Source organism: Chionomys nivalis, chromosome 20 (assembly GCF_950005125.1).
Source record: "Chionomys nivalis chromosome 20, mChiNiv1.1, whole genome shotgun sequence".
Lineage (NCBI taxonomy): Eukaryota > Metazoa > Chordata > Mammalia > Rodentia > Cricetidae > Chionomys > Chionomys nivalis.
Window position 1 is genome coordinate 5,994,262 of NC_080105.1, and position 22,383 is coordinate 6,016,644.

At 55.9% G+C, this 22,383-nt stretch overlaps 1 protein-coding gene across 1 annotated transcript; it reads right to left on the reverse strand.

Moving 5' to 3' along the window:
- Positions 1 to 2,855: 2,855 nt before the first annotated feature.
- Pde4c (phosphodiesterase 4C) lies at positions 2,856 to 18,811 on the reverse strand. The gene is made up of 15 exons (XM_057752427.1): positions 18,750 to 18,811; positions 11,992 to 12,171; positions 11,468 to 11,504; positions 11,313 to 11,383; positions 11,116 to 11,168; positions 10,724 to 10,836; positions 10,543 to 10,636; positions 10,069 to 10,226; positions 9,875 to 9,973; positions 9,429 to 9,593; positions 9,250 to 9,349; positions 8,885 to 9,039; positions 8,267 to 8,389; positions 7,676 to 7,858; positions 2,856 to 7,192 (listed from the first exon to the last, which is right to left on the reverse strand). Exons 1-15 carry the CDS (start codon positions 18,794 to 18,796, stop codon positions 6,956 to 6,958), a joined length of 1,815 nt encoding a protein of 604 aa, XP_057608410.1. The 5' UTR covers positions 18,797 to 18,811; the 3' UTR covers positions 2,856 to 6,955.
- Between the last annotated feature and the right edge of the window lie 3,572 nt (positions 18,812 to 22,383).

The following is a 22,383-nucleotide window of genomic DNA, read 5'->3' on the forward strand; positions in this document are numbered from 1 at the left end:
GGGGACACAGTCAGTGTAATGGAAAAACAAAACAAAAACAGAGGAGAAGGAGTTAAAGACGAGGTAAAGTGATGTCGGTTTGACGTTACCGGCACAAGCGAGAACGATCAGGAGACACACAAGGAAACCCACTTGAGGAGTTAAGTGAAGGAGACACGTGCGCAGGCCTGAGGACGTGGGTGCAGCAAGAGAGAGTGGAGCAGCTGTGTCCAGCTTTTAAAGGCTGCGGAGCGCATGCATGCATGCATGCATGGGCTGATGGAGATGCATCATAAATAGATCATGTGACCACACTGCACACGTCACGTAGGGCTTGAGGGACCTGGGAGGCTACGTAAACTGCCTGAGCTCTTGATGATGCATGTGCGCGGGCCCTGGAACCCGGAAGCACCAGCGTTTGGAGTGGCTAGACCTTTTGGCCAAGCGCTGGGTGAAGGAAATTTTTTTTTTAATATTTATTTATTTGCTTATTATGTATACAGTATTCAGTCCGCGTGTATGTCTGCAGGCCAGAAGAGGGGCACCAGACCTCATTACAGATGATTGTGAGCCACCATGTGGTTGCCGGGAATTGAACTCAGGACCTTTGGAAGAGCAGGCAATGCTCTTAACCACTGAACCATCTCTCCAGCCCCTGGGTGAAGGAAATTATAACATTTCACCCTTTTGTTTATTATAAAAATTTAGGGGGCTAGGGGTGGCCGATTGGTGGAAATTGGGCGTGGGGTCTTGGAGGCTACTTCCTGCTGCCTTGTGGGTGTCGGAGAGTTGGGGTGCTTGGCCACATCCTGGGGTAGCTGGTTACTTCAGTGTTTTCCAGGCTCTGGGGAACTGTCCAGCTAGCAGCTTGGACCTGACCAGATGCTGGCAAGACAGAAGATTATGTAGAAAAGTTTAGATCCTGGTGACTGAGGGAGGAGGGTCCCAAGATGAAAGATGGAGGGGGTGTTTCAGGGTTCCCGAGATGGAGGAGGGAGTTTCCCAGGGATCCCAAGACCAGGGAGAATTAAATGATACTTATCCTGGGCAAGTCTGGTCTGTTTAAGTGGGTCCAATTTGGCTCTCTGGAGCTTATGAGAATATTTAAATTTATAAAAAGATAGATTTTAGACACATTAAAAGCTTATCGTTACAATGATATAGTGTTGGAATAGAAGATTATGGATAGTTGTATAGTGGAGGGGGAGGGAAGAAAAGGAATTATTAGACCTTTTAATGCTTTACCTGAAGCAAATCTTAAGACATTTGTTCTCTTTAGCATCATGGTATTACCTTAGCATCCAGGAAACACTGCTGCAGTCAGTGATAAACCTGCTATGTTAAAGTCTGTTTTGTGAGTCTCCCTTTGAGTCTGGAGCCGTGAATGGCCCCAGACTGTTACTGTTTCTTACCACCTGGGCATCTGACAGTCTTTGCACCTCTGGCTCTGTGGTTTATGATGGCCCCTGTAGCAACAGCTGAATGGTTAACTGGAAATTTGAGTATGCCATTGGAGATACAGAGAAATTGGTAAAGCAGACAGGAGAAGGAGGAAAAGGGGAGAAGCGTTCCTGGTACAGGAGAGGTGAGTATGGTGGTGAGACTGAGACAAAGCAGCTGGTCTTGGTGTCCTCTGGAACTTAAGGGAACAGGGCTCTGTTTGAGTTACCATGTTCACGGGGGTGTCCTGGGCTGGAGAAGCAAAGTATTTGAGATGAGATAGGTGAACCCAATGAGGAAAGCCCTCAAGCTTGGGAGCTGTGGAAGTTACAAGAATCACTCTAAAGGGACCCTGCCGTTTAGGGGAAAGGGATGAGGGGCATTGGTCTGGCGAGGGGGGGGAGAAGAACCTGGTCCCCGATGTTAACTGGAGATGGACAGGGGTTGACACATGGCTGAGGTAGTGAGTACTCAGTAAAGTCCCATAGATGGAGCAGAGGTGATCAGGGATGGGTTCAGGTGAGAGGTCGGGAGTCAGAACCGGCCGCCCACACATGAGTTCAAAGGGCGAGATGGAAAGGGGGCTTTTGGGGAGGGCCCGGAGCCTGAACAGAGCCAAAGGCAAAAGCTTTGTCCAGTCAAGGTGAAGCTCCTGTGACATCTTAACAAGAGGATTTTTTAGGGAACGGTTAGTTCATTCTACCTTCCCTGTGGACTGGGGATGATACGGGACATGAAAAAGCTCTGGGCCTTATCCGACTGAAGAGAGTTTGGGATTCCAAACCGGGGGATAATTTCCAGGAGAAGGAGATCAGAAACTGTCTGGGCCCTCTTGTTAGTGGTGGGAAATGCTTCAATCCACCCAGACATGGTGTCCCCAAAGCAGGAGATATTTAAACCATCTGACTGTGGGGTGGGCATGTGAGTAAAATCCAGCTGCCATTCAGTCCCCAGAAGGGAGCCCCTGGCCTGGGGGGTGAGAAAAGGGAAGCTATGGTATTTGGACTTGGGATCTGGCCTTTGACAGAGTCTACAAAAGGCAGTGATAGCTTTTAAGAACTCTAAGTCCTCAGGGGTGGGTTGGAGGTGAGCCTTGACAAAGTGAGAACGAGCCTGGTTATTAGGACGAAAGAGCTGATGTAGGTCGGACAGAGTTTGCCGAGTGTCAGAGGTGTCTGTGAGAATGTGGGCTGTACTGTATGAACCCGAGGTGACTGAGGTAGGTTTGGGCTCTGGGGTGCTGCTGTCCTGGCTGCTTAGTCAGTCCTGTTATTTCCCTTGGAAATAATGGGGCTGTCAGTCTGCTGAGACCAGCAGTGAATAATTCCTGTAGCCTCGGGGAGATGGGAGGTCTTCAACAAGTCCATACTGAAGGCACCAATGAAGTTACCGGGCGCAAGCGAGAAGGGGTCACAAGACACACAACGGAATCCACTTGAAGAGTTTATTAAGAGAGGGAGACACGTGCGTAGGCCTGAGGGCGTGTGTGCAGAAAGAGAACGAAGCAGGTGTGTCCAGCTTTTAAAGGCTGCCAAGCGCATGTGAACAGGGGCTGCCGTATCTGCGTCATACATAGATCATGTGACCACGCTGCACCGTCACCAGGGTTTGAGGGCCCGGGGTGGCTACGCCCTGGAACCCCGAAGTTTTACCAATGCGCTGGGTGAAGGAAGTGATAACACTCTTCACAAAGGAGAACCTGGTCTACAATATGATCCTTTCTAGATTAAAAAAGTAATGGGCTGGCGGGAGATGGAGAGATGGCTCCAGGCATGCTTGTGTGCGCACACATATACAAGCAAGCAAAACGCCCTTACACACACATAAATATTCTCTCCTCCCCCCAGCCTCTCTCCTCTCTCCTCTCTCTCTCTCTCTCTCTCTCTCTCTCTCTCTCTCTCTCTCTCTCTCTCTCTCTCTCTCTCTCTGTATTTTCAAGACAGGTTTCTCTATACATAGAGAGCAGGGGACCCAGCCTTAGCTGTTCTGGGACTCTCTTTGTAGACCAGGCTGGCCTCAAACTCAAAGAGATCTGTTTCTGGCTCCCGAAAGCGAGAACTAAAGGCAGGCGCCACCACTGCCCAGCATAAGTCTCTTTTTTAATGGGCCTAGGATATTTCTCAGTTTGGTGGGGAGCCTGCATAGCAGCACAAAGCTCTGGGTTTGATCCCAAGCACAGTATAACGGGGTGATGTCTCACTGTCTTCTCACACCTGGCAGAGGGGAGAGGAACAGACGTTCAAGGTCACCCTCAGCTACACAGTGTCTTGAGGCCAGTTTGGGCTACAGTAAACAGTTTGGGCTGTCTCAACGAAATAAGAAAGTCAGATTCTGCACAAAGGAAAAAAGGGACTGATGGGTCCCCTGAGAACCCCTTGCTTCCCTGCGCATTTAGGGTTCAGAAGGGTCCTGACCCCGAGTCCCAAAATTGCAATAGAAGACCCAGGAAGCAAAGACAGTTCAGAGAGGCCAGCCTAAGTCTTTCATGGTGTGAACACTTCACACTGGCCACCCCACACCCTTCACGGTGTGGTCACTGGGGTTCAGGCGATCCTTGTACTGGGAAGCTGGGAGCAGAAATGCAGACTTCCGGACTATGATGCAACACAACGCATGCCTGCAAATCTTCCGGCCAAGGTGGGAATCTGGGGCGAGAGCAGGGGACCCAGGCTGGGTGCCTTGTTGTCCCTCCGCGTTCGGCCCTGGAGGGTCCGCATCGTCTTCATCACGCAGGAAGCAGAACTGGGGACGCGGTCTGGCCCTGTTTAGACTGCGCCGCCAGCTGCGGAGGCGCCGAGGGACCAGAATAACTAGTCGCCTGGATGCTCAGTCACCCCCGCAAGGAGCCTGCGAAGCTCTGCCCGCTCTGGGGCCACGTGAGCAGCTTGTTTATCTCTGCTTCCCCACCCTCACAAGGCAGCAGAGGGATGCAGAACCACAGACACAAAATGACCATAACGGGGGTTAGGGTGGGGACTAGGCACGGGTTTGAGGACAGAGGGTGCAGGGAGAAGCTTGGGGCGCCCCTTAGGCAGACTTGGATTTATTCCCAAGAGATGAACTCTGGGGAGGAGCTGCCTTTACTGCCTTTTATTTCAAAATAAAGATGGGGTGGAGGCTCAGGGACTAGAGCGCTTGTAGCTCACTTGGTGGCAAGATGACACAATTTGGCTGAGGAGGATCGTGAGTTCATCATCCTGGACCGCTAAAGTGAGACTGTCTCATGATATCAAGACATTGAAAACAGCCAGGCATGGTGGCAGAAACCGATCATCCTGGACTGCTGAAGTGAGACTGTCTCATGATATCAAGACATTGAAAACAGCCAGGCATGGTGGCAGAAACCGTTAATGCCGGCCGCACTTGGGAGGCAGATCTTACAAAGTGAGCTCCAGGACAGCCCAGGGCTACAGAGAGCCTGCCTCAAAAACACGTACACGCGTGTATGTGTGTGTGAGTGTGCGTGTGTGAGTATGTGTGCGTGTGTGTGCGTGTGTGTGAGTGTGCTTGTGTATGTGTGTGTGAGTATGTGAGTGTGTGTGAGTGAGTGTGCGTGTGTGAGTATGTGTGTGAAATGGAAAATGAAAGGACAGGCAGAGGGAAACAGCGTATTTTTTTTGTTTTTGAAGACAGGGTTTCTCTGTGTAGTCCTGGCTGTCCTGGAGCTCACTCTGTAGACCAGGCTGGCCTCTAACTCAGAAATCTGTCTGTCTCTGCCACCTGAGAGCTGGGATTAAAGGCGTGCGCCACCACCACCCAGGTTGTCACATCTGTTAAGTTACATTCATTTATTTGTGTGGGACACGAGGGGCGGTGTCAGAGGACACCCTGCGGAAGCTGGGGGGTCAGAGGACACCCTGTGAAAGCTGGTTCTCTCTTTCATCACAGAGTCCTGGGGACTGAGCTCACGTTGTGGGACTTGGGAGCAAATGCCTTGGCTTGCTGAACCTTCTTGCTGACCCAATAATTTATTTTTTTATACTTTTGTGTGATTTCCAAATTCTCCCTCAGAGAACACGTACTACTTTGTTTAACAGGAAATCTCTAAGGGTAGCCCCTAAAACATCTGGAGGAGGGAAGCCTTCCATGTGTGACCCCAGAGGGCTTTCTGTACCCCCCGGGGACAAAGAGCTGGAACCATGATGTCTACAGAGGAAGTCGCCTGCTACCCTGGGCTGCCCTGCCACCCTGGGCTGCCCTGCCACCCTGGCCCTTCCCAGAGGGAACAGGGAAGGGGGAAGGCCCTGTGACGCATGCCTGTTACCCCAGCCAAGCACTTGGGAGGTAGAGGCAAAAAAGTCACTTCGGTGTCCTCTGCTCATAGAGCTGGACGTCAGAACAGGCAGCAGGCGCCCTTAAAAGCCAGAAAATAACCGGTAAACAGGAAAGCAGTCACATGGGAGTCATACAGTACCCAGAAGACGCCCGCGTTCAGTGCCCATTCTGTGCATGGAAGCTTTGAGAAGGCATGAGGGGTGGCTTGTGACTCAGTTTCCCTACAAGTGAATGGCCCTGACAAGGTCTATTCTATTTTTACGGTGTTGGAAATGAAACTATGGTCTTCTCACGTGCTAAAGCTGTACTAAGCCAGAGCCACGCCCCAGCCCCTGACTGGAGGATTCTAGGCAGGGGCTCCACCCCTGAGCCACGCCCCCAGCCCTCTTGTACTCGCATAGCACCCTCCCCCTCCTCCTCCTGACTCTGGGGACCCACAGTTGAGTATGCTGAGACCCTCCACACTGGTTTGATCCCTTTGGCGCTCCCTATCCCCAGGTTACTACAGGGAGGACCCCTACCAGCTGTATCAATGGCTGTGTGAACAAACCATAGGGAGTCGGAGGCCTGCGGGGTCTTCTCAGAGGGCCACCTGCCTCTCAGTAGCCATGAAGAGTCTTTCACAGTCTCTGGCGTCAGAAGACACTAGACTTCAGTGGGGGCTGCTCCCTGTCTCTATTTACAAAAGGGATTCTTCCTGGGGGACTCAGTAAAGGTCTGTGATTGGACGGTTGGAGGCCGGACACCTATTGACATCAAAAGACGCAAATAGTGATGTTGGGGCTGGGGCCACTCTGCTCACAGAGCACGTGGGACCCCAGGTTTCCATCTTCAGCGTCGAAAAGAAGCTAAACAAGCAAACGGAAACCACAGAGAGCCCCAGCCCTAGCTGACCGAAGCTGACCGAAGCCGACAGAAGGGGCGAAGCAGGACAGACAGGCAAGAGGAGGCGCCACCCAGATGCCAATCCCATTCCAGCCAAGCCTGAGGTCAGAGTGGACCCCAGCCGCAGACTTCCAAATGGAACCCAAGATTTGTCTATGTGTAAATTTCGGCTGTGCACTTTGACAGGTGAAAAGAGAAGCTGACACGGCCAGAAATCACTTCAGAAGTCACCAGCATCCATAGGCGCCCAAAGGGCGTGACTGTGACTTCATGGTCCATGCTAGGCTAGTCCAAAATCTTGTCAGGTCTACCCTGTGCTCTGGGCTGGTCTTGGAGGACAGAAGCTAAGTGCTGGGTGACTCTGAGGACTGGATGCTCAGTGCTGATCCAGTCCTTCCTCCTCCTCCTCAGCCTCCTCCAGCGTGAACTCAAACTGGAACCTGTCAGGACCACAGCGCTCTTGGCCCGTGGTGTGGGCGGGGCTGCATGGTATCCGACTCTGATACCACTCTCTGTTGTCTTCCAAAGTATCCAACAGCTCCTGAGCATCGGGGTGCACCAGGTCAGCCCATGTTTCCCACAGCGGATGGGCGATGTAGTCAATGAATCCCACCTTAGGATGACCGCAGAAGGGGCAGGTGAGTCTCAGTGAACCCCAGTGTCACCCAGTCTCACAGTCACCTGCATGGTGTCCTCTGCCTGGACCGCTCATTGCTCAACTCCTATTCATCCTTCAAAACCCTCTTGAAAGAACTCATTCTGGTCCAACACTCAGGAGACTGGGGCAGGCTGATCTCAAGCCAGTGAGTTCTATGCCAGGCTGTCTTCAAAACACCAAATCAAGAATCTGCCCTAGACAGGTGATGGTGGCAATATGCCTTATCCAAGCACTCAGGAGGCAGAGGCAGGCAGATCTGTGTTCAAGGCCATCCTGTCTACAGGGTGAGTTCCAGGACAGTCAGAGCTACACAGAGAATCCCTGACCACCCAGGGGTGGAGCACAGGCCCCATCCAGGCAAGGACGGTCATGGGGTCACAGTCAACCAGGTCTCCCCATCTCCCACCCCCCAGCTGGGCGAAACCCCAGCACACACACCTGGGACTTCTCCACAGAGGCAGTGTGCTTGTCACACATGGGGCTGATGTCCAGGCCCAACTCGCGTTCACGGTCACCCTGCTGGAAAAACTCGGCCATGATGCGGTCAGTCCACTGGCGGTAGAGCGGCAGCGGTTTGGTGGGGTTGCTGAGGTCAGCGCAGTGCACCAGGCTCTGTAGGACCTGCAGAGGGTAGGGTGGGGACTCAAGAGGGCCTGGCCACACCCCCACCTCACTATATCCCTAAAATCAGTGCCCAGGGCACCCATCTTCCAGGTGGGAAAACTGAGGCCTGGGAGGAGTGGCTAAGGCACAGGCATCACACCAGGTAGTTCCAGCAATGTAAACAGTCAGTGCTTCATAAATGCACCAATTAGAAAATGGATGTGTGTGCGTGCGTGTGTGCACGTGTGTGCGTGCATATATATATCTGTGCATGCGTGTGTGTGCGTGTGCATTTAATCCCAGCACTCAGGAGGCCGATGCAAGAAGATGGTGAGGATGGCGAGTTCCCAGGCTGCCTGGGTTACAGAGTGAGACTCTGTCTCAGAAACCAAAGGGGGAAACTGAGGCTCTGGCCCGCTCCCACACCTGGATGCGGTCGGAGTAGTTGTCCAGGAGCAGGACCCCGAGGCTGGTCACCTTCTTCATCTCCACCGTGGTCTTGAGCTCGGCTAGGAGGCCCATGTGCTTAGACATGTCTGTGGCCAGCACCTGGGGCACATGAAGTAGTGGATGCTGCGCTTCTGAGACCTCCGTTCCTCAGGGTCCCCGTGCAGGAGGCTGAGAAGTGCGCTGTGTGCAGCGGAGCACGGGAAGCTGTGGCTGGGTTGAGAGCTGAGGCGGGATCCAATCTGGGCTCTAAAACTCCGGGGCCACCAGGGGTGTGGCCCCAGACACACGCGGGGGGGGGGGTCACCCAGGCCAGGGACACTGGCCCCGGGGCCGTCAGACCCCAGAGACGCCCTGGCACAGCTGTCAGCTGAAGCCACAGTGGAGGCAGGGGGAACATGAATTCCAAAAATATAAACAATAACAAAGGAAAATCCTCGGGAGAAGGCGCCTAATAAAGCCTGTTGAATTTATAGAGGAAATACGAAAGCCCGAGCCCGACAACCCACCAGGTAGGATAAAACCAAGTAGGCCAGCGGGAACCGTGCTTGTCAGCACGCAGTGCGAAACAGGCCCCGCCCCGCGCCGTGACATCACCATGTCTATGACCATCCTGCGCAGACTCAGTCTCTGCTTGGCGCTGAGGTTCCGGAAGATGTCGCAGTTTTCTGCCTGCAAGAGCTTGAAGCCCACCGCCAGGTGATGGTTCTCCAACACCGACATGTCATTGTACATCAGCGCCAGCTCCGAGTCTATGGGAACAGCCAAGGCCTCGGGACCCCACTCCACCCAAAGACAGCTGGGATGGGGACGCCACTAGCCAACTCCTAAGTATGCGGTGAAGCCCAAACTCTAATGCCCCTTCATGCAGAAAGCCATCCAAGCCCCGGACACCCCTCTGAGTCTGCGCGCTAGGGTGGCCCGGGCTGTCTTGAGCAGCTGTCTATGGTCACCTCACTCACTGGTGTTGATGAGAAACTGATTGGAGACGCCCGGGTGGTCCACGTCGTGGATAGCGCATGCAAAGATAGCCGCCAAGACTTCCAGATCTGTGAACACAGCCTGGGCAGGTCCGGGGCGTCAGGGCCAAGGGTGGCACTCTCCCCTGCGCTCACCCACTGTCCTCAGCCGGGCATGGTACCTCCAGGGCAGGGGTGCCCAGCAACACGTGCACGGACTGGGCCACGTCCGCGGCATGCACACTGTTGTGGTACGCCACGTCAGCGTGGTAGTGAGCCTCCAGCGTGAGCAGGAACGTCAGCAGCGTGTCCGCCGGAATCTGGAACGTCTTGAGCAGGTCCCGTTCCTGGTGTGACACAGACCCCCGCTCAGGGCCTTGGCTTTGTGCTCCAGCTCAGCTCACCCCACTCCTATCCATCCTCCAATGTCCCTAATTCTTCTTTGTCCCCCAACACGGATCGGGAACCCGCTGTTCCGATCTAGGTCTTTTCGGGGCCAGAACAGCGCTGCCTTGACTAAAATAGCCATTAAGCCCAGTAAATTCCCATTCGTCCTTCAGCGCCCCGTTTAAACGGCCCCACTCGTGCTTCAGGGAAGAACTGAGGACCGAACGTCCCGGGGAGGCACCTGGAAGACGCTGAACATGACGGCTGTGAGCGGCCGGTTCCCGCTCAGCTCAGCCACTTTGAACACATCAAGTCCCCACTTGTTGGTGTCTTCAAGTTCCTACGAGTGACCAGGCAGCGTCAGCGGCTCCACTGTCGCCGGCTGCCCAGTGTCCAGGGAGGGAAACCGAGGTCCGTAGCTCTGGGGACACCGACCTTAGCCAGCTGCGCCTCCTGGTCTGTCTGGACCCCGAAGCGGGGGACGGCAGTTGTGGGGAGGCTGGCGGGGCAGGGCCCGCGCAGGGCGCTGATCCGGGACATGGGCCGCGTGTCCTCGGTGGGCAGCCTGGGAAGCTCCACCTCCGCCGGCTGGTCTGCAGGGGGCGGGTGGCTCACTCTCACCTCGGCTGAGCCTGCCAAGCTCAAGTTCTGGTTCTAACCGGATCCCAGCCCACCTGTTCCCTCGGTCAGCAGCTCATCTGCAGGCTTCCTTTGTGACTTGAGTCACACGTTCCCCAAACTCATGCTTCAGAACGCTACCTGCCATGTCCTCTCCTCCCGAAAGTGTCCCTGATCATCACTTTCCTTCGGCCCTGACCAACTGTGTTGGGTGAGATCTCCGTCTCCTCCATAGAAGGGTTGTAGTGGTGTCTGCTTGTCCTCCCTCGGGAGGTTGCCCAGGCGGCTCACCCAGGAAGGTCTGGGAGATGTACTCCGACACCTGGTTCCCTGAGCGGCTGGTTTCCGACAGATGGGTCAACTCGCGGTTGAGCATGCGCTTGAACTGTGGAGCAGGGAGGGTGGCAGGGAGGAGGCGATCAGGGAGGAGGACGAGCAGGGAGGGGGACGAGCAGGGGTGCTGGGTCCTCACCTTGTTGGACGCCATCTCTCCCACCGAGCGCCGCGTCTGCAGTGTCTCCAACTGCTCCAGGCACCAGTCCAGTTCCTCCAGCGTCTCCTGCGCCAGCTGCAGCCCAGCGTCCTCTGGAGGCCAGGCGGGTCAGGGAGGGACCCCCAGTGGAGAGCCTGTGCCACTCCACCTCCGCACCCCAACCCTTGGAGCCCCGGGCCACAGTTCCACAGCTCCTGCGAGTGCTGTGAGACCCAGACAAGCCCACAGCCCTCTCTAGCCTGTGACGTGAGTGGGAGAATGGCAGGGAATGGACTCGGACTCCGCGTGAAGGTGGGTTTGGGGGGAAGCCGGCTTACAGTGAGCTAAGAGACTCCAACAGCTGCCCTCGGGGTGGAAGTGAGGGTTCATACCTGTGGGGGCGGCCAGCTGGCTGCTACGCGGAGGGGTCCCCAAGAGCGGCTGCCTGCGCAGACAGGGACGTCAGAGGGGGCCAACCTCTCCAGGCTCTCCAGACCCATCCAAACCCCCATTCTCCCCATCCCCGGACCTCAAGCACCCAAAGCACCCCACACCTTCAGGTCCTCTCCCTCCGCCACCCTCTCAGTACCTGGTGGCGCTGCCTGGGTTAGGGGCAAGGGTGGCCACGTTGCTGCGGACCGTTCTGAGACTGGCCAGAACCTGTGGTGAGCAAGGTGCTCAGCTGTAAGAGGCCACCCAGGTCCCCCTGCGCGTTCGCGGCTAGAGGGCAATGGGGACACCCACCTGGGCGAAGGGCGTGACAATCATGTCTTCTCCATGTCTGCAGGAAGGCCACCAGTGAGGACATCCGCTGGCTTCAGAGAGCCCTCCTCTAAAGATTCCTGACTCGGGCCTTCAGGTTCTGGCTCTCCCAGAGAAAACTACAACCTCTCCAACCAATCCCCCAGGATATTATCCACATCTAAAATGGGGAAACTGAGTCCTAATGACAGTAGGGGTCTAAGAGTCAGGACAGAAGTAACAGTTTCCCTTCTCGTCACAGCTACTAGGGAGCTCAAATGAAAGTATTTGTCTGCCTCGAAAATTTAAAAAAAAAATAAAAGTATTTGTGCAGCTGCTGCTAATTGACCTTACTGTTCACGGATTAATGTGCCACTCTGTCCCCAACAGACCATTGGTATTCGCTATATGCTGGATGTTAACAGTAAACACTCTGGGAAACTCCTACTTCAAAACTTCAAAACCTCACTTGGGGATTCCTGGGAAGAACTTGCTAAGAGTTTTCTAAAAGGAGGAAGGGGCCTCACAGATCACTGGCCACCGAGGAGTTCCGGGACACAGCCTTAGATGAAGGCTCATGGTCACTGTCGGAGCGGTACAGGAAGGACTCGCGCCGCTGGCCTTGCTGGCCAGGGGGCTGGAGGACGCGGCCAGATTGAGGGTCCAAGGGGCCTCTGCAGCTCGCGAACCCATTTTCCAGGTCGAAGCTGAAGGCAGAAACAGAGAGGTAACGTCAGGGAGCAGAGGCGTCGGTCGACTGTGTGGAGCCCCGCACCCGCCCACCGCCAACGGTGGGACCACTAAGGCGAGCCTAAGCGAGCCCAAAGCAACCGGCCACGCCCACCCGCCGGCCCCGCCCACCCGCCGGCCGCGCCCCCTGCCGAGGCCTCAGCTTCTGCAAGCCCCGGCTGCCCCTCTTCGCGGGGTTAGAGGTCAGAAGGGGTGTGGGGTGCGGGAGAGCCGTCTCAGCCGTTAAGAACTCGGGCTGCTCTGCGCAGGACTGGGGTTCGCTTCCCACGTGATGGCTCACAACTGTGACTCCATTCTCAGGGGACCCGACGCCCTCTTCTGGCTTCCCACGCACGTGGTGCTCACACACATTCAGCAGAAACACTCATAAAATAGATAAACGTTTAAAAAGAGGTGTGTGTGGCAGAAACGGCGCAGCAGGGAGGTGGCGACCTTGGGAAGGGCTGCCCGCGGGTCACAGGCTCCGGCGGACCGGAGATGCAGTCACGGGATCATCCGCGGTGACCCAAAGGTCATTCCGTCAGGGTCCTGGCCAGTTGGCTAGATGACCTCGGCTCCATTCATCCGACGAGGTTTGGACGAGTTCGGGTGGATTCGTGCATCCTCGGCCCAGTCCGGCCTCGCTCCGCTGCCGTCCTTTCCGCCAGATTCCCTCGGGGGTTTTTTCAGGGCACCTCACAGTCAGGCTTCGTGACGTCACGATGGGCGGGGCTCCGTCAGTCTTCAGTGTCTCCAGACCCAGGGCGCCCCGGGGTCCCCATGAGCTCCCCAAGCTCGCCATCCCAATGCCTGAGGATGGAGAACCCCTTCCCAGTCCTACCCTGGGACGACTAAAAATATAGAGGCAGGGGCAACTGCAGGGTGCTGGGTTCGAATCCAGCCTTTGGACGCGGAGGGTTAAGGACTGGCTGGCGATTCCTTGGGGCCGAGAAGCTGATTTTCTTTCTGCTCTAAACTTAGCCCGGGTTGGCGGGGTCAGGCGACCGTTCCATGACGCGAACAGCACCTCGCCAGTCCGTGTTCTGACTGTGGGAACGGCACCGGCGGGTGGGCCAGACGAGTAAACTGAGGCACCGACCCGCGTTCAGGTCCAACCTGCTGAGGACCTGCCATCGGTCCTCAGGCTCACTTTTGGGTACCAGACAGGGCACTCTCTTCACATCCTAGAGATGGTTGGTTGGTTGCTCGTGGTCCAGAACAGGACCGCTCCTCCCCCAGGATCACACACCTCCCAGCTGTCACTAACTGTGACCTGGGTGAGGGACCGCCCGTCTCTGGTGCTGCACTCGGTCGGCAAGCAGTCCCCGCGAAATTAATGCACAGGCCTGGTAACAGTGCACCCCGAGTCTCCTTGACTCTGAGTAAATAAATGCGCAGCCCACGAGGTCACAACTCCTTAGCACAGGCCGGGATTCGAACCCGGAAAGGAACCTGGGAACTTCACCCCTGCCTCAGAAGCCCCCATCCGACCCCACAGCCCCGACCCCCACGAGATCTATCAGCGTCCCGTGTGGTCGCCGAGGGCTGGGACTTGGATCCGGCGCCCCCCATCCCCCTTGCGCCCTAGGTCGGCCGGGTCGGGACACAGTGGGTTGGTCCCCTCAGCGTGCGTCGAAGCGGTAAATGGAGCGGACAGATGGACAGAGACAGACAGACAGGCACCAACTGAGAGAGAAGCAGAGGCAGAGCAGAGAGGAGGGACGCGGGCGAATCGACGCCTGAGCCCAACGTGGTGGCTGCCGCTGCTTCTGCTTGTCCCCCCAACTCCTTGTCCCGGGCGCTCGCCTCACCAAAGCGGATGGGCCACTGTGAAGCGGCGCTGCAGGCGGATGCTCTGGTTCATCAGCAACTTCCTGAAGAGCGCGGGGGAGCCGCGTGGGGACCCCCGGGGGGAGCCAGGCGCCGCGGGGCACTGCATGGCGGGGCTGAGGCAGGACCCGGGAATCAGGGCCTTTTTAGACGCTCCGGGGCGGAGCCGAGGACAGAGCAGAGGGCCAGGCCCCGCCCATCGCTATGCATCTCCCACCGTGGCCTCTGGGGGAAACTGAGGCACAGCATACCCGCGCCTCTATTCTCTAACTCTATTTTTAATTATATATTTATTTGTTCTATTTAATTATTTGTTTATTTTATTTTTTTAGACAGGGCCTCAGGTAGCCCAAGCTGACTTTGAACTCACTCTGCAGCCCAGGCTGATTGCAAACTCATAGCGATCCTCCTGCCTCAGCCTCCCGAGTGCTGAAAAGATAGATGTATGTGACCAAGCCCTGGTTAAGGGTTGGTGCCGGTGTCGGTCTGAGAGTCCCTCAGAGTCACACCTGGCATTCCACCGCTGTGGCACCCGCGGAATTCAAGTGCACCCCGATTTTAAAGAGAGACCCTGTCTCAAAAAAATCATGTGGGAGATGGGAGGATGTCCCCTCATAGGGAGAGAAATCCCTGAGGTAGGGTCGCCACAGCCCACAGTGATCCAGATCAATTCGTGGGTTAGGACGCCCCAGAGATCGAAACAGGAATGACAAATCCTTTGCCAGGTGGGGGAAACTGAGGCACCGTGCAAGGCACCGAGCTTCCCTGGACGGTGAGCGGCCGCGCTGCAGTGAAGTTCCAGCCCCCAGGTCCCTGCATGACCCCATCGGCTCTGACAATCCCCAGGCCCCGCGTCTGGACCATTTCAATAGCTAGGCTGTGTCTCCCTGACAAACATCCGCCAGCAGGGCCTTCTGCCAGGGCTGCTCCAGATGTCCCCACCCCACAGTCCGGGAAACAGTATCTGTGCAGTCTCCAGGGTCTAGTCGCAATTGACAAAAGGGGAAACTGAGGCTCACTCACGTCTCAGGCAAAGGAAAGACCAGGAATGCCCAATGGGCAGGCTGAGGTGGGGGGACATGCCCCGCAGCCCAGGCCTTGCCCTGCATGTCCCCAGGAAGGTGACACCCAGGCTTCCAGTCACCCTGGGGGGCCTAAGTGACCACGGCTGGAGCTGAGATATGTCCACTGTACAGACGGGTCACACAGCCACCTGGGGGGCTCAGACGCCAAGCTAGGAGGTCCTTCCAACCCGCCAATCCCCAACCTGACACCTGCTGGGAACAGACCAGAGTCGGTGATGAGAATGTGGCTGCCGGACCACAGCTAATTATAGCCATTCTCTAGGGAGCAGAGGTCACCAGGCAGGGTCCAGGAAGTCCTGACATCACTCCAGGCCTGAGGAAAGATCACTGTGGTCCCAGAGGGATTCAGTTCCACCCTCAAAATCATGGAAAATAGAAAGTGAAGACAATAATGTGATCTTTGTAGTGCCAAAATGCTGGCAAGGGTGGAGAGGTGGGGTCACTTGGCAGTGTGAGTTCACAGTAGCCTAGGTCAGTGGATGCTCGTGTCTGAGTCTCTTCCAGCCTAGCGTTATTTTATTAATAGCTGTACTATGACTGCTTCGTTCAGTCAAATTTGTGTTTCATTAATGGCTCCAACAGTCATGTGTTATTAGCAGCTTTTAATACAGAGAAATGTCCACAGAGTAGAAGCCACAAAGACTGGACTGGACATTCAAAGTCTGGCTCCCATGAGCTTCAAGGGCTTCAGTCCAGCTAGGCCACAACCCTCATCCTGGTCTGTACCTACATTGCTGTGTGACCTCAGGGAATGCCCAGAAGTCTCTGGTCACCCCATGCCCTTTATTGCTTTCTATTTGAACCCCTTTCCCCCAGGAGAGCTCTTTTCTGTTACCAGGAGGCCCAGAGACAGGGCAGAGCCACCTGTCCTCCAGGGCCTCCTATGGCCTCCGTCCACCTCAGCTGGAATCATCTCTGCAGCCAGCCTCTGCCGGGTCCTCTCTGCCACCTGGGCTCCAGCCTCTCCGCCATCTGCTGCCCCAGGTCTGCCTTGCTTTCAGCCATATCCTCGATGGTAGGTGTTGGGAAAGCTCCTCCCCAGCTCTCGGGGCAGGGCACACCTTCCCCTGCTCCACACCACCTCACGTCCTCCATCGTCCTGCCCGACTCCCACCCCGGGACTCCCACAAAGCCACCTGTGTGGCCAACTTTATAGGTTCTCAACCCACACCTGGTAAACAGAAGGTGCTTCGTAAATACTTTCTGAACAAGGTGTCCTGACCTACCTACACCTGCTCCATCCACGGCTGGTGTGAGGAGGCTCAGCCTAGGGGTCAGAACATCCGTCTCCAGCCCTGAGCTTGACTTCCGTGGGGTGAAGCAGGGGAGACACGTGGGGTCTCCCCTCCCCGCATCAGAGGAGGCCCAAAGGAAATGTGTTTGTTCTTTCTTGAAAATGGAAAATCATGAGTCACTGGAGAGGGTGGGGCAGGCTCTGCAGGGTCAACTGGGAGCACAGACTCAGTCCTCTGCGCTGAGGGACCCAGGGTGCTCCAGGCAGGTTGCAGGCTGTGATGCTGGGTGGCCCAGGAGCACAACGGTGCCCAGAGGGGCAGTGATGTGGCCTAGGTTCCCTTGGCTGAGCTTCATCTTGGGAGCTCATTCTGTTTGGAGGCCTCTCCCCAGATCCACCAAGGACTCGGTGACTGTGCCTGGCCCTGGGGACACAGCCACAGTTGGAGACACCCATACGCAGACACACACTGTCCTCGGGAGACACTGCCGTGCCCCAGTAGAGTCTCTTATCCCGTGTGTCTTGTTCTAGAAGCAGGAGTCCCTGAGCTTCACTCTGTTCCTTTCCCTTCTTAGACAGGGTTTCCCATAGCCCAGGCTGGCCTCACACTGGCTGTGCAGCTGCAGATGGTGGTCCTCCAGCTAGGAGTACCCAGAGGGCTGGTGTGGGAACCCAGCGCTGCCAGTATGGCAGGCGAGGGAGCTGCCAACGCAGCCACATCCTCGGGTCCTCCTTTCATTTTGTAATTTATTCTTGTTTTGTTTTTCAAAACAGGGTTTCTCTGCGTAGCCCCAGATGTCCTGGAACTCACTCTGTAGCCCAGGCTGGCCTCAAACTCAGGGAGATCCGCCTGCTTCTGCCTCTCAAATGTTGGGATTAAAGTTGTGTGCCACCATGCCTGACTATAGTTTCTTCTTAATACTTTTAAAATTAGATGGGGGTTAATATCAGATTGCCACGGGAGACACTGCTGAGCCATCTCTCCAGGTCCACCTCCACCTCTTCCTTCTTTTCTAAAACAAGGTCTTCCTGTGTAGTCCAGGCTGCCCTGGAACTCTGTAGACCAGGCTGGCGTCCACTCAGAGATCTGCCTGCTTCTCTACATCTGGAGTGCTGGGATTAAAGGTATGAGACTCCCCCTCACACCATATAGCTCCCTAATCCTTCTTAAGTGTAAGGACTGACTGTGTTCTGGCCTGCAAAGATGGGGGCAAGCGGCAAGCCATGGTGAGCTGCTTCCCAGCACCACGGTTTGGGTTCTGCCTTTCCTTAGCAGCCTAAGGGCCACCTGGATGCCGAGAGGAGTTTGCAAGGCCTCCTGAACACTTGTGAACATTCTAAAGCAGCCCCCTCCGCTGAGCCCGGCGGAGGACTGGCAAGGGCAGCCCCACCTAGCTGCTGACACACCAATGGCTGCCCAAAACGAAACTCAGCCCATACATAACTGCGGTGATACACTTGAGTGGGGACCAATAAAGTCACAAACGACTGGAGCCTGGCAGCGGACCATCGCCTGCTGTGGGCCACTGTTCAGACTGTCACCTAGGTGCCACAGACACACCGAGGGCCCGTCTGTGGCACTGGGCACCCTGAGTCACTCAACCATGCAGCACCACCCACTACCAAGGCCACTTCGCTTAGACACAGCTTTTCCTCCGAAGTGCACTTCTTATACCAAAGGCTTCCCATGTAGTCCGCAGGAGTAGCCCGGACCCTTCTGCACCACGCCAGGCCAGCAGCAGGTGCTCAGCCCTGCCCATCCCCTCCCCCAGAAGACACTGGACCCACAGTCCTCCAGACTCGGCTTCATCACCTCCAGGCCACGCCCGCCCCTGCCCCGCCTGCCGAGGAGCCCGGACACTCCACCGCTAGTAGGCGCTGCTCAGCTCAGACCCGGTTCACTGGCCCAGCCCACAAACCTCAGGCCCCGCCCCTGCCATACCTCTGGAGAGATCAGGATTCTTCTACACCCAACCAAGGCACACCTCTCGACACGCTCGGGACTCAACAACATCCTCAACCCTCAGTCCTCTGCAGACCACGCCCACTTATACCCCGCCCCACCTCTTCCAGTGTCCTTCCCCCCACACACACACCGACCCTGCCTTCCTAAAGGCTCCAGGACCTTCCCCCACCCAACGTGTCCCTCCCCAACTCTGACACCCTGCCCTTCCCAACACCGACCACGCCCACCCAGGCAGGCGCCACCCATCCCCTCCAGGCTCCGCCTACTTTCTAATAGCAGCTAGGCTGCTTGATTCCCACCCCCACGCAAGCCGTGACGCAGCCCATTCGTGTTAGTCTCGCCAACTAGCGCCAGGCCCCTCCCCCACGATAGACGTCATCTCCTCAAACAGGTGCCGCCCCATGTCCCGCCTTCTCAGTCAGGCTCCGCCCCCCCACCTACCGGCGGTAGAAGGAGCTGGGCCAAGAGCGCCAGGGCTTCAGGAGCATAGACCACTCGCTGGGCTCCGGGTCCGAGTGGAAGCGCCGCTGGATGCGGATGGGGCGCCGTGGCTGCCTCCACAAATGCTTCGGGGGCCGTGGGACCCCTGGGCGGCTGACACCCAGGGTCTCCATGCGCGGCCCCCCAAAACCAAGGAAAGGAAAGAGAGACCGTGGGTGGCCCCGGGAGGGGCTGTGTCCAGAGCCGGGATCCCACCCCAAGGAGCCGCCTCCTCCGCGGTGCTGAAGCCAGGCAGGAAAGATCACAGGACTCAGATCTGAGGCACCAGTCACGGAAGCTCCTGGCCTCTTGAGCAAAAAGCCTCTATTCAGGGTCCGTTCCCTGGAGACACACCGCAGGCTCTTCAGCATACTCAGAGAGGCAGGCTTGCAGGTCCAGCCCCAGCCGTCGGAAGAGGGGTCCCAGAAAGATGGCAAAATTGGAGGTACCTCCACCCCCCTACACACACACACACCGCCCAGACGTGCACACAAAGTCACAGGCCAGAGATCCCAGGCACTAAAGGCAGAGGCCAGAGGGGAAGCCAGTGCTAAGAACTCTGAGCGTGTCCCCACCCTGGGGGTAAAGAGTTACAGGAAGACCCACCTTGCCTGCGCTCTCAGGGCAGCCAGCAGGACACAGCAGACACCCGGTCTTTATAGCCCCAGGGCGCCCAGATCCTCGACAGGACACGAGATCTCATTGGCCCCAAGACACCCCAGGGCTCCACCTTGCAACCAGGATTCCTGCCTGGTCTCACCCTCCCGTTCCCACTCACCACCCCTCCTAGTCTCAGGGGGAATTTCCCGGAGAGTGGCGGAGAGCAGAGAGGACAGTTCCCACCCTAATAACAGAAGTGTAAGTGTGTAGACAGCACATTGGGCTGAGTGTGGAGCAGGAGATGGCCAGGGCAGTGCCATGCCTCAGGCCTGAGGGAGTCTCCCGAGGGCACTGTGCTGGGAAGGAACTGGCAGGAACAGGCCTCGGGAGCTGTTATGAGGGTATGGAACATGGAAACCATCTGCAACTCTGCTCCTTCCCCAGACCCAAGACACAGGGAGCGAGCCAGGAGGATCAGTCTATGCAGGCACTTACCACAAAGACAGAACCTGACCTTGGTCCCCGAGACCCACATGGTGAAAGAAAGACAATCTCTGCCGTGCTGCGCTCTTTCTCTCCCTCTCTCTCTCTGTCTCTCTCTCTCTCTGTCTCTCTCTCTCGCTCTCTCTCTCTCCCTCTCTCTGTCTGTCTCTCTCAAAATTCCTCAAAGAACTGAGTTCACTGTGTGCCAGGTGTTCTGGAGGCTTAAGGGAATACCCTCTCTCTCTCTTTCTCTCTCTCTCCCTTTCTCTCTCTCTCTTTCCCCCTCCTCCTTCTTTCTCTCTCTTTTGGTTGAGTTTTGGTTTTGAGACATGCCCTGCGGTGATTGGAATGAGAATGGTTGGTCTTCATGGGGATCCTATGCTTGAGTGCTTGGTCCCGAGCTGGTGGAGCTGCTTGGGAAGGATTAGGAGGTGTGGCCTTGGAGGAGTTAAATCACTGAAGTGAGCTTTGAGATTTCAAAAGCCCAGGCCAACCTGGCATGGTGTTGCATGCCTTAGTCCCAGGACTTGGGAGGCAGAGGCAGATGGATCTTTGTGAGTTCAAGACCAGACTGTTCTACAGAGAGTTTCAGGAAAGCCAGGGCAACATAGTGAGACAACTGTCTCACAAAACTAAACAAAAGAAACAAACAAAAAGCCCAGGCCAGGTGCAGCCTTTATCTGTTCGCCTCCTGCTTGAGGATCAGATGTGCGCTCTCAGCTACTGCCCCAGCACCAGGCCTGCCAGCTGCCACCGTGCTCCCCACCATGATGGTGCTCCTCACTGTGATGGCTGTGGACTACCCTAGACTATAAACCAGATACTAAATGTTTTCTTTTCTAACTCACCTGGGTCATGGTGTCTCTACACAGCAACAGAACAGTGACTAAGACAGGATCTCACTTTCTAACTCAGGCTGGTCTAGAACTCACTATATAGGCCAGGCTGGCCTCAGACTCACAGAGATCCTCTTGCCTCTGCCATGCACCACCTCCCAGACTCTCCTGAAGGTTTTAAGCATCACGTGGTCCCTCGGTCTTTCCTTCCATCCCATCCCAGGTAACAGTGCTAAGTTGCCCCAAGCTCTGTTTTCTCTCTTGGGAAGTGGGGGGTTAAGCATAATCCCCATGCCCCTTGGCCTCACTGCAAAGATGAAAACAGATATTACATGTGACCACAGAGCTCTCAAAGCCACCATGACACTCCCACCTTCACTAGGGGCCACCATGATAGGCCACACACTGGTGCCACCACCCAGACTCTGCTGAGCCCAACCCTGGGTCTGTTTTCACCCCAGCCTGAATGTCAGTTCTACCCAGCAGCCCCTGAAGTGAGGCTGACCTTGTATTCTTGATCCTCCTGCCTCCCCTCCCCTCCCAAATGTCATCACACCTGGTTTAAGTTATAGCCCTTTATCATCCAAAATCTAGCCCCAGGCCTACAGCACTTTGTCCTGGCTAGTCCTATGTCATCTTGACATGATCTGAAGTCAACAGAGAGGAAGGACCCTCCGCTGAGAAAGAGCCCCCCATAAGAGCTGGCTGTAGGCAAGCCTGTGGGGCATTTTCCTAACTGGTGGCTGCTGGGGAGGAACCAGCCGAGTGAGCCAGGAGGAACAAGCCAGCAAGCATCTCCCTCCATGGCCTCTGCATCAGCTCCTGCCATTTGAGTTCTTGTCCTGACTCCCTTTGATGAGGAAGTGGAAGCCAATAACCCTTCCCCAAGGTACTTTAGGTCATAGTGCTTCTCACAACAATAAAACCCTAATTAAGAAGGGCTCTAAATTTTTAAATAAAAAGTGGCATTTGTCTATTGATGTCACTTCTGGGGCAGTAGGCATGCATGCATGCCGTAGCTCACATGAATAAGTCAGAGGGCAAGTCTCTCCCTTCCACTGTGTGAGTCTTGGGGATCAAACTCAGATTGTCAGGCTTGTGGGTCAGCACCTTTACCCACTGAGCCATCTTTGCCAGCCCAGAGATTTTTTTATTTATATATTTTTGAAGACTGTAGGCCAAACTGGACAGGACTCACCATTTTCCTGCTCAGTCTCTCAAGACCTAAGCAACCATGCCTACCTGGTTTGGAGATTTTTAAAAATACCAATATGGTCAAACTGGTGCCAATTGTTGTAGCACTCCCTCCCCAGGTCTTGGGGTGTCCATCCCCTGCCTACACCCCTGGGCCCTTCCAGACAAACTGATCTGGCAGCTTCTGCTCCACCTGCTAGGCAAATCTTTCTCTGACACCTTCTAGACAGCCATGGCCAACCTGAGCATGGCCGCCTCTTTCCCAGCCCAGAGTGTCCCCGGAACAATGTGGGCATTCACCTCCTGTCCCAAGCTAACCATGAGGGCTCAAGCAGCATACTCTGCCTCCTTGGGCACAACTGGCTCCTCACCTGCTCTGAGTTGGTCCCTGGCTTCTCTCGATCCCTCGAGTTCCGATGGTGAAAACCACACGGGCATCAGACTCTGCCTCCCCTGAGGACGCGAGGCGGCTGGACAGAGGG